This window comes from Spinacia oleracea, chromosome 3 (genome assembly GCF_020520425.1).
Source record: "Spinacia oleracea cultivar Varoflay chromosome 3, BTI_SOV_V1, whole genome shotgun sequence".
NCBI classification, from domain to species: Eukaryota; Viridiplantae; Streptophyta; class Magnoliopsida; order Caryophyllales; family Amaranthaceae; genus Spinacia; species Spinacia oleracea.
In genome coordinates, this window is record NC_079489.1 from 131,517,987 (window position 1) to 131,529,668 (window position 11,682).

The following is an 11,682-nucleotide window of genomic DNA, read 5'->3' on the forward strand; positions in this document are numbered from 1 at the left end:
ACAATATGGGTTGTATGACTTTGTTCTAGGACGGGTTGTGACTGATGCGCAAATCGAAAGTGGGTCAAATACGAAGCAAGTTGTCGGGCAATTGGTTATGATTTTCTTCCTTTTTCTTTTTTTTTTTTCTCCGTGAGAGCTGGATAAGGATGTTGTTGCGTTGATGAAGCGGGTTCAGAATTTATATAGAAGCCAAGATATTGAGGCTCGTGCCAGAATGGGTTTTTCTATAGTTAGAGGAGTGGAGAGCCAAATTGTATCTCGACTTCGCACTAACTTTTTGTAATTTGATTGACTTTGTTAGCATTTGATTAATAATAATAATAATAATAAGTTGATCTGAACTTTTTTTTTTTTTTTGACCTGAACTTATTTATTTCTAAGCTGATTTGAATATTATAATAAGATCTATAAGGTGAACTGAACCGGATTTAAACTGAAAATTGGATTATGTTTAGCGACTGACTCAAGTTAAAACAAACAGACCTTAATGGTACCAGTAATTACTCTATTTTCGAGTCCTCCTGTTTGATTTAACACTCTTTAATGCTATTGCTTTTCAGTCTCTCTGTTGCCTTTACTTTTCCCAATTAATATTGCCATCATTCTACATACAGTACAGTACATGTCAGCATCTCCTGCTAAATCTTCCTAAACCCCATTCAGGCACTCATTACTTTCAAATTTCTTGCTTTTCCACCAAAAATTCAACCCCTCAAAAACCCAAAACTTACTCTGCAATTTCTCCATCTGGGTATTCTTTTTCCCTTTCTATTTTCGATCATCAAAAAGGATCTTTTGATGGGGAGCGCAAACTCAAAAGCAGAGAAAACAGCAGCACTAGGAATGTGCAAGCAAAGGAAACGCCTAATCAACCAAGCAATTGATTCAAGATACAGTCTTGCTGCTGCCCATATTTCTTACATTCAATCCCTCAAAAGCATCGGCATTGTACTTCGACGCTTTGCAGAAGCTGAAGTTTTAATCGAATCATCAATTTCTCTCTCTCCTACTCACCACACTGACAAAACCCCTTCTCACTCTTCTTCTTACCACCCTTCTCCTTCCCTTTCCCATGACGAAGTTGTCGAGATTTCTTCCTCTGAACCCAGGGTAAGTTGCATGAAATCAGGCGGTTCTGGCGGCGGCGGTGTTGCTGTTACTTTAAGTTATAATCCTAGTACTAACATCCATAGCTTTGTCGATAATAATGATGACGATTCCTTAGTTTTCCCGATGCCTCCACCGCCGCCGCCGCTTCCTGAATCGGAAGCTTCTTGGGACTATTTTGACACTGGAGGAGAGAGAAATGCAGGCGAGGCGGAGAGTTTCCGGTTTGTGGGGTTAGGTTGTGAGTCGTCTGACGGTGGTGGGAGTATTAGGTTGTGGGGTGAAGACGAGGGTAAAGTTGGGAATTTACACAAGGTTGAGAGTAGAGTTAGTAAAATTGGGGGTGGTGATAGTAATTCTGGGCAGAAATTGGAAAATCAAGACAAGGAATTGAATGAAGAAAGGGAGGATCCATCAGAGTTTATAACCCATAGGGCTAAGGATTTTGTAACAAGTATTAAGGACATTGAGACCCGCTTTTTTCGGGCTTCGGAATCGGGTAAAGAGGTCGCTAGGATGTTTGAAGCTAATAGAATCCGGGTCGGGTATGCTGACGCTAAAGGTATTCATTTTGTGTTTGCTTCAATAATTACTTCTGGAACTTTTATTGTAAGTGTTAGTTTGTGGGAAATTTGAATGTTTTGCTGATGAGGAATAATGTACATTTTTTATCTTGCAGGGAGCTCATCTTCATCAGAATTTTTAGCGGCTTGTCCTTTGGTTTTTTGTCGTGGTAAAAGTGTTCATGCAGCAAACGGTGAGCTTTTTCTTTCACTTGATAAGAATATACTCCATTTACAAGGACAATAGTCACATATACTATTTTAGGATGCCGGGGAAAGGATTATGAGTTTCCTAAACTAAGTAGTTATGAGTTATAGAATTGATTATTGGTTGATAAAGATCTAGAGAGTGAGGAATGTCCCAACTATTACAAATGATTTGTTGATGAAATTGTGTCATAATGTTAAATTTCAGGGGTTGTTTTAGTTGTCTACAATGTCTTCACTTCGAAGTTGTTAGGAGTTCATTTGTGATTAAAGGTGTATGGGAAAGGTCATAGACATAAAGTCTACAATGTCTTCACTGTGAAGTTGTTTTAGTTTGTAAAGCAATAATCTTTTTTGTAAAAATGGTATCTTTTAGGAGATCAGTAGCCAAATCAAGGACATACCAGTATTGTTTTGCTTTTCATTGATGATTTAGGGCTTAACTTGTTGCTGTAATTTTGTAAAGGATTGTTAGGTCTAGTGTATACTTATTAATGAAGATTATTTTTGTTGCTTGCTCTAGAATTTCAACCACAAAACGTGCCCAAGGTTATTGTATGGAACCGGTCTACATCCTCACAATCGTCATCATCAAGGAATCCTCTTGCCTCTGCATCTAAAGATGATGCAGATGACAGTAGCAGTGAGTGTGTAGAAGAGTTCTGCATGATTTCGGGAAACCATTCCTCCACTCTAGACAGGCTCTATGCATGGGAAAGAAAGTTATACGATGAAGTCAAGGTATTTTCCACACACTCATTTGCAGTCTTCCATGTAAACTGAATTTTGGCAAAACTATTATTTCTGATTTTCCTGTCTTTTATCATTTGTGTGAGATCATATTTCATAATTCTCCACTTGGTTTAATTGGTTGCAATGACTGAACCAAGAACATTGCAATGTTGAGTGGAAGATGATATAGTCCCCTGTGTGACTGTGTCCATCATGCGCCAGGTGCACCTAGAGCTAGGTGCACTGAAGGGTGTTATTTGCCCATTTTTATAACGAGCAAACATCAAATGGGCAAAAAAACACCCTTTGGTGCACCCACTCTTGTTTGGCATGTTGAGCTTACACAGTAGATATAACAGCTTTTTACAAGTTTAAAAGTTTATACTTGAAACCTACCATCACATTGCTTCTCAGAATGTTTAGACTTTTAGGTTCCTGGTTCCGAATGTCATGCACAGACTATGCAAAAGGAAGACAATATAACCATTGTTTTTCCGCTTTCTGGATGAGAATAACTTTCCATCTATTAAAAGAGGCAAAAGTGCACACTTTTTGTGGTTCTGTCATTTGATTGAACATCATTGAACTGTTGGTGAGGTTAAGCAGGTTGATTTTGTTCTTCCAACATCATACAACCTAGTATGACATGGAAGAGATGAGGCTACCAATGATGTGGCTTACACCATCTGCAAGTTAATTATGATACCAAAAGGCGTACAACCCCGTCTGGGGGTGTTCAGCCCCTTCTAGGAATAATCTAACTGCAGCAGAACTTCAATCAGAATACTGTGAAGTTCTGTATGCTAACCATCTAACAGAGAGTGGTGTACAGAAGGAATGTTCAAAATTATCAGCTAGGGACAGAAGGTGTTCTCGATTGCTTGGTGATGAAGAACTTGGACTGTGTCTAAATAGATATTTCACATGTTTTTTGAATGAATTTTAAGACAGAACCTTGATAAAGGATTATAGGGTGATGTTTTATGCTAATACGTTTCTATAGGGAAAGACAGGGAAGGTGGAAGACCTCTCTCATCCCCACATGAATTTCCTTTGGAAGATTAGAACGTCTGAAATTTCTAGTTATTCTACTACACACCCTCACGCAAAAAAGAATGAATGAAGGAAATAGAAAAAATAAGATATGCCCTTTTTGATACATGTAATCATCCTCGTTTTTACTATTTATTGAATTAGAGTTCATGCTTCACTAATTCGGTTTTCATTAATTAAATTAATAGGCAAGTGAAGTTATCAGGAAGGAGTATGACAGGAAATGTGACCAACTGAGGCATCAGTTTGCTAAGGATCTTAGTACTCATGTCATTGACAAAACCAGATCAGCTGTTAAAGATCTGCACTCGCGAATCAGAGTGGGTCTTCATGCTGTTGATTCCATAGCAAAGCGCATCGAGAAAATGAGAGATGAAGAGTTGCAACCACAACTCACTGAACTGATTACAGGGTAAGATACCAGCTCTGTTCCATTTTTCTGGCAGGTACTTTGGATAGGGAATGGTACCAAATAGTTAATCTGATCAAAGAAAATATGAAGAAAAAAGAATTTTGTCATTTCCATTTAGGCTCCATTTGGTAGGGCGTAAAACATATTCCTGGAAAACAATTTTCCTATATTTTCAATTTTACATTGTTTGGTTTGCAAAGGAGTAACATTGCTCTCAAAATGACCAATGATGGGAAAATGGTTTTCCTTCCTTTCCCTTATCTTTCTTGTACACTCCTCTCACTACCTGCTTACTTACTTTCCCTTTCATTTTCCTTTCGTTTCATCATTTTTCTTACATGGAACCAGACAACAGAAAACTAGTTTTGGAATTGTGTTTCCCATGAAAATCATTTACACTGAAAATCTTTTACACCCAACCAAACGGAGCCTAATAATACTTACATGTGTTATTGATTTCTTGCAGATTCATCAGGATGTGGAAAGCCATGCTAGAATGCCATCATGCACAGTACATAACAATATCATTAGCTTACCATGCCAAGACTACTATGGGGACTTTGGGAGGTGAAACACGCAAGCAAATAATGGCGGAACTCCAGTATGAATTTGAGTGCTTTGGTCTTAGTTTCGCCGACTGGATGAACAGCCTTACATCCTACGTGGAAGCTATCAATGGATGGCTACAAAAGTGTGTGCTGCAGCCTCAGGAACGCACTCGAGGGAGTAGAAGGCCATTTTCCCCTAGACGTGTCGTGGCCCCACCAATATTTGTCCTGTGTCGTGATTGGTCAGCAGGGATCAGAGCTTTGCCTTCTGAAGAGGTGAGTGATGCCATTAGAAGCTTCTTATCAGACCTGCAGCAACTGATAAAGCAACAGCAGCAGGTAGAAGACAAAAAGGAGACTGCAGTTTCAGAAAGCAAAGGGGAATTACAAGGGAAGGATGAAGTTACCAATGAGGGTAAATCTGAGAATTTGGGGTCCGTTCACACAAGTTTGACAAAGGTGCTTGATAAACTAACCAAATTTTCTGAGGCTTCCTTGAAACTTTATGAAGATATAAGACAGAAAAATGAGGCAGCTCGTCTTGCATATTTGAATCCCAGGCCTTTCAGATATTGAAAAGTCCATGTAATTACTACTGGTAATATATCGATGCTTGCTTCTTATACGTCGAGTTTCAGAGTTATTCTCTGCAGTGTCTGCAAGAGCTAGGTAGGCTAACAATCAGCTAGAAAAGCAAGATGCTTATATTTTCTTAAATTGTGAACTTAATCAGTGTGTTGTTTGATAAATGAAAATGGATTCACGTCTTGTTTGATGAACAAAATGGATTCCCCCCCTTCCCAATCCTCTTTAATGATCATACATCAACCCCAAGATTAAAGATAACTGTGGGCTGGGTCAGGCTTCAGGCTGAGCTCACATCAAGCCACTCTGCATCGTACCGGGTCGGGCTGGACCAAAAAGTTCAAAACCAGGCCCAGGTACATGGACCATCTTGTCTAAGCTTAATTTTACTAAATTCAGCATACCGTGTTGTGCATTGTCGTGTTTTTTCCCAAAAAAATGCGGCCCTGGCCTGGCCCACAACTTCATGCTCGTGCCGGGCTGTGCTTTTTCCGTGCTGTCCCGGGCCTCTTCATGTTGGGCCTCGGGCTGTCCGGCCCACAGCCATCTTTAACCACGATGCCTTGAAACCTGCATCTGATAAGAAACAAACAAACACAGTTGCAAGACTTGCAACTCCTCCATAAGTTGCCTGAAATGTTTCTGAAGAAACTAATGAATTTTTTTACAACTGTTCGGACCAAAAGAATAACCAACATTCACGTGTAACAGAACACATGCATGATCGCGCTAATTAGCAACTACTAATACAATTTGCTCCCTCGGGTATACCTATGTGTACAGAGTGCAGACAGCTTGAGCAGACAATTAAGACACATTTGCACCAACTCAAACAGCTAGGGTGATTTCTACAGCCACAGTCCACAGGGACTCTACTTCAACCTCCACTCACCCAAAAAAACGGATGAAAAAAGATTTGACAGGAAAAATATACAGATACTGATCATCCAACTAATTCTCATACATGCTTGTTCTGCTTTCTGGGTGTCAATCCCTGTTTCCAGATCTAGAATCCAACATATTGTGTGTACTGTGTATAAGCTTCCTTTTGCATTGCTATGGGGGCACGAGTAACATCGTCTGGAAGGTCAAATGCATCAACTAGTTCCTTTGCTATATTCCTTACCTGAAAGCTAAGATAGTCTACCAGCTTATGGATAGCCTGCAAAACCACCATCAATTTCAACATAAGCCCTGCACATTTTTTAAAAAAAGAAGGTAAAATTTTGAAGTTATCATCTGGAAAACAGTACCTTAGCTTTGTTGGGAGCTACGTAATCCACATTGCGGTATGTTCCTATGTCATTCCAGATGCGGTCCAATGCATACAGATCACATACAAGTTTTAAAGCAGCACGGCTGCTCTCATCAGGGCAGCTGGGGAAGAAAAAGGTCACAGATAAACATCACTGAATAAACATAGGAGACTTGAAAAGAAACAACTCCATAAGAGGTGAAGAATAAACCTTTTTACAGCATCAATGAATTTGGCAAGAATGACAGATTCAATGTGAGATTCTGCTAGTGTAAGAAGGTGATTCAAGCACCTATTCCAAGCACCAAAACTACCCAAAGAATTGGAGTGTTTGCGGAGACGCAATGCAGCACTATGAAGAAGCCTTGATGTTCGGTACTGTAACAAATAAATTCGTAACATTAATACAAACATCTTATGCTACCAGTAAAGTGAATCATAGGCCATGAAATCAAGCGAAATACCCTGAAAGCGTCCAGCTGAAATTGTGGATCTCTAAGGTGCTCTTCACCTTCCCAACGAGCAGTCACGGGATTTGGAGCAGAGAGATATGCATTCATTGACTCCGTCAAGTAGTTCCACGTCCCTGCAATAGCACCCCCTCTGAACTTCTCCTGGTACCTTTTCAAAAGATCCCCTGCAACCTGTGTTGTTGGGTGGCAGTCAACTTTTTCAGATTTGTGCAACGCTACAACTAATACAGTATATACAGTCATCACGCAAAGAGGCAAGAAATTACAAGGCTTCTATAGCTAATCAACTCCCTTGAAAACTTTGACTATACTAAAGGCAAAGATACACTTACTTAAACCAACAAACTACTGTCTCGTTAACAATATTAGCAACCGTTTTGTTCTTTTTAATTTTTAATGTTGGTTGATAACATTTTGTTCCTACATCAATTTATTATTCAACTTTCAACTGTATAAGCATATTCTCACACCATTACTGTTTTCAGACAACATTACTACCACAACAAATTTAAAAGGTGGTAAATATTGTATTATTAGAAGTTTGACCAAACCTGTTGCAGAAGCACCGTGTTATCACCTTCAAAAGTCTGAAATATATCATGATCATTCCTTAAGCTTCCAAACCTGTTGACAGCAGCATAACCATGACCTCCACAGGCTTCCCTACAGATACTTATCGACTTTGCTGTAAATGACGTAACATACGACTTTAGCCCAGCTGAAAGAGCATGAACCTCACCCACGAGCTCATCATCGTGAGTCTTCTTCATCTCGGAATACTTGTCAACCAAATCCAGTGTTGCAAAGTGGAATGCATAAGTTGATGCCAGCATAGGCATCAGCTTATGCTGCTGAGATTGATAATCAAGAATACTAACTTCCGGTTGTTTTGGAGGTCCAAACTGTTGTCTTAGAAGAGAGTATCTAATAGCTATAGTAGAAGCAATCTTAAGCACACCAACTGATGAATAAGCAAGTCCAACTCTTCCTCCTACAAGTTCTCCTAGTGTGGCTGCGAATCGTTTGTTAATGGTGGGAAGACTGCTTGTATACTTTCCATCACGGGAAACATCTCCAAAACGGTTTAACAGGTTTTCTCGTGGGATTCTGACAGACTTGAATCGTAGAGCTCCGTTATCCACTCCGTTCAGGCCAACTTTGTGACCACAATCATGTATTTCAATTCCCGGGAGTGTCTCGTGGGACCTTAAATCCCTAATAGGGACAATGAAAGCATGGACACCCATATCAGTTACACCTTTTGCATCATGAGATGGTAACATTAACTTTGCAAAAACTGTAGCAAACTTTCCATGAACAGCTGCATTCCCAATCCACCATTTAATTGCCCCGTCATTTGGCGTGTCTATGATGAATTCGTCTGTGATGGGATCAAATATTGCAACAGTTTGGAGGCCCTGGACATTTGATCCTTTCACACACAAGACATAGATTTAGTATTTGGAATTTGGAAGAGAACACAATGTGTTTAGAAAGCAGCTAGTTTCGGTGACAGAAACCTTAACTCAGTAATCAATAACGAGTGACATACACTCGTACAGCAATCTATTTATGGTTAAATGAACAAACTTGCATACTAAACAAGGATAAATCAAGAATTGCACGATTCATGAAATGGTTATGCAAGATGCAGAAACATATTACAAGTTCTTACAACTAAGAACTGCTAATCCAAATTCCAAAGTTAAAGTTCATAAGTATTAGCATAAAAAGGATAGGTTCTCTAAAACATGATAAACAACCAATTTACTATCTTATACTTCCTCATTCGGAAATAAATAGTCACGTTGATAGCGTGATTTGAACTATAACATGATGATCAAATCCGGACATAGGGGGTAGTTGTATTAATTAAGGACAAATGTAATAAAACAATCCATGAAAACATTAAAAAAGAAAAGAAAAGAAAAGGGGAATGTCATATTACCATGATGAAGTTCTGTCATTGCAAAACAACCCATATAATCAAGGTTGTCAATCCCTTCAAAGTATTTATCTTTATGCTTTTTAGTACCCAGATTCAGCACTGAACCTCCCCATAAACTGCAACACATTTCAAATTCACCAAACAAAAAATCAAATTAACCAAAAATGAAAATGCAAAATTTAAAGTCAGTATGTTTTGTGTACAACTGGTACATTGCATAAGGAGTACAAGTGATATACCCCAAATCACAAAAAAGTCGCACTTTTATGTGACTTGGGTAGTACAATACACCAGTTGTATACAGGATTTTCGCGGCCGTAACTTTGACAAAAATTAATTAAAGAAAAACCTGTATTGAACACCCATTTTAATCCCAAGAGACATATCAATACCACCAACAGCTTCAAGAATAGCAAAATACTTAGCAGGTTCATCAACAACATATCGAAAAGGCCGAATTCCAGCTTCTCTAACCAAACCCACAAGTTGTCTCAAACACAATTCTCTATGATCATCTTTTGAGATTTCAATTGGGGTTTGAAGTTCAGGCTTTCCTTTAAAATACTCGTATACTTTTTCTTGAACATCTCTGTATTCCCCTCTCATATAATCTGATAAAGCTTCCGTGTTTACTTCCATGGCTGCCTTCTTTCCTTTTTCTTTCTCTCCTCCTCCCCTGCATCTTTTCACCTCCATTGATAATACTGGTGTAATTTCATTCTTGTTGATGATTGGGTCAAGATGCAATCTCAGCCGTTCGATTCTTCGGTTGATGATTGATAAATCATCTGATTTGTCTTCCTCCGCCGTTTGATTCATCATCTACGAACTTCCTTGCATGCTATTTCTCAGGTTTTTAAAATTTTATTTTTTCCTCTTTTGGATTGAGATGATGAATGTTGAAAAATTGGATTAACGGAAGTTATTAAATCAATGCTGACTTTCTTTGTTTTAGATTGCGTGGATTAATTGGTAATTTCTTTGATGATGTGGAGTTACGTGATAGGATTTTCTTTTGGCGGGTACCATGTCATTTTTCCTTCTTAAAAAATGTTAGGCACGCAATCCTAGAGTATTTCGGGAGGTATGGGCATACAGCAATACAGCATACAGCATACAGCATACAGCATACAGCATACAGCATACTCCCTTATGCCCATACCTCCCAAAAATAATAATGAGGTTCATGTTTCTATTTCACAGTTGACCATGCACTTTTTATATGAAGTTTATTTCTAATTACACAATATTAAAAAATTTATATTGGTAAAGTATTCATTGAGTATTGGAGATGAATCAAACAATACCCCACGTGAATACGATTTTTCTTATTTATTGGGAAAGAACGTAGAACATTTCCTTCAATTGTGAATATCATCAAAATTCTAAATTAAAATATTATTATGGAACCGACGGAGTAGGTCCAAGCAAACAGGTCAAGACCCAAAGATGCCTGAACCAATGGAAGCACACATATCAATTCGCAACAGTGTGAAGACACATCAAAGGTAAAATAGAACAACCGGTTCATATAAGCCTGACGCATGGCTAGGATTTCAAGAACTTGTTTAAATCTATCCCTACCATAGATGAATAGATGACACATGTAATCTCCTCTTTAACTCTTTTCCTCCATCAATTTGGTTTTTTTTCAATTGTTCTTCCAACTTTTTGTTATATTTTACTCCTTCCGTCCCAGATTAGTTGTTACACTTACCTTTGCACAAAGTTTTAGGTGATAAGTGGTTGTTTGGTTATCAATTGTTATTTTATTGAAAAAGTAGACGTGATAGGAGTTAGTGGAGTATTTTTTTTTAATTGAATGAGAGAGGGTGTGAGGACCAAAAAGTTTTAATGGGAAGAGAGACAATAAAATAATTGTGGGGTCATTTTTAATTTAAAAGTGTAACAACTAATCTGGGACGGAGGGAGTACAATTTAAACGTCTCTTCTGCTTCATCTTTCTCATTCAACATCAATTCACCATTTAATTCATATGTTCATTCAATCTCTTCCATTCCATCTCCCTCTTTAACACTTAGTATAAATTCACTTTTAATTTAATTTATTTATATTATTTTAACCTTCTATTTTTACCTCTATTTAGTCATATATTCCCACTAAAATCACAAGTTCTCAAAAATTAAAACATTAAAAGACGGTTAAACAACTACTAAGTCCCCGTTCTATGAACGGTTTCAAAAGCTAGTTATATTAATACATAGTATTATGTATTTATGTGTGATACGCAATCAAAAGGTACAACTATAACTACGTGTTCCTTATATATATGTAACTAGTCTTACCTGCATGCGATGCAGACAAAATTATATAAAAAAAATAAAATTATGTTATTAGAAAATTTGTTCACAAAGTTTCTCTATAATAAAATTAGACATCAAAATAATTGGGGATGTATTTTGATTACATAGTTATTTGTTTCATTGAATTTTACTTCAATGTATCGGTGCGACTTCAAGAAGAACGGTGATGGAGTTTTTGGAGTGAACTCGATTAAACTCATTTCAATTCCGGAGTATTTTTTTTTCTTAGAATAGTTTAGACTGATATCAGAGTATCAAATGTCAATTCGATTAATTTTGACAGTTGTATAATTTGTAATATATTCTGTGTTTTTTTGTTTTTGTATTTTTTATTTATTGATTGACTTTATAATGTTAATTTGTGAACAAAATGAGAGCTTACATGCTTATTTCCTGAAATTTTGAATTATTTCTTTGCTTGTATTCTTGCTGTAGAAGATATAGGGTTTCCTTGATTGTTATAAATTTGAAA

The 11,682-nt window shown here is 37.6% G+C and overlaps 2 protein-coding genes across 2 annotated transcripts; one reads left to right on the forward strand and one right to left on the reverse strand.

Annotated features, from left to right (window-relative positions):
* The first annotated feature begins 579 nt into the window (after window positions 1-579).
* On the forward strand, window positions 580-5,409 carry LOC110793216 (nitrate regulatory gene2 protein). Its single transcript, XM_021998075.2, has 5 exons — window positions 580-1,672; window positions 1,790-1,867; window positions 2,404-2,621; window positions 3,854-4,077; window positions 4,544-5,409. The coding sequence occupies exons 1-5, from the start codon at window positions 802-804 to the stop codon at window positions 5,199-5,201; spliced, it is 2,049 nt and encodes a 682-aa protein (XP_021853767.2). The 5' UTR covers window positions 580-801; the 3' UTR covers window positions 5,202-5,409.
* A 428-nt stretch (window positions 5,410-5,837) lies between these two features.
* On the reverse strand, window positions 5,838-9,805 carry LOC110793215 (acyl-coenzyme A oxidase 2, peroxisomal). The gene is made up of 7 exons (XM_021998073.2): window positions 9,236-9,805; window positions 8,887-9,002; window positions 7,490-8,370; window positions 6,930-7,109; window positions 6,677-6,843; window positions 6,464-6,587; window positions 5,838-6,372 (listed from the first exon to the last, which is right to left on the reverse strand). The coding sequence occupies exons 1-7, from the start codon at window positions 9,706-9,708 to the stop codon at window positions 6,217-6,219; spliced, it is 2,097 nt and encodes a 698-aa protein (XP_021853765.1). The 5' UTR covers window positions 9,709-9,805; the 3' UTR covers window positions 5,838-6,216.
* Window positions 9,806-11,682: the final 1,877 nt, after the last annotated feature.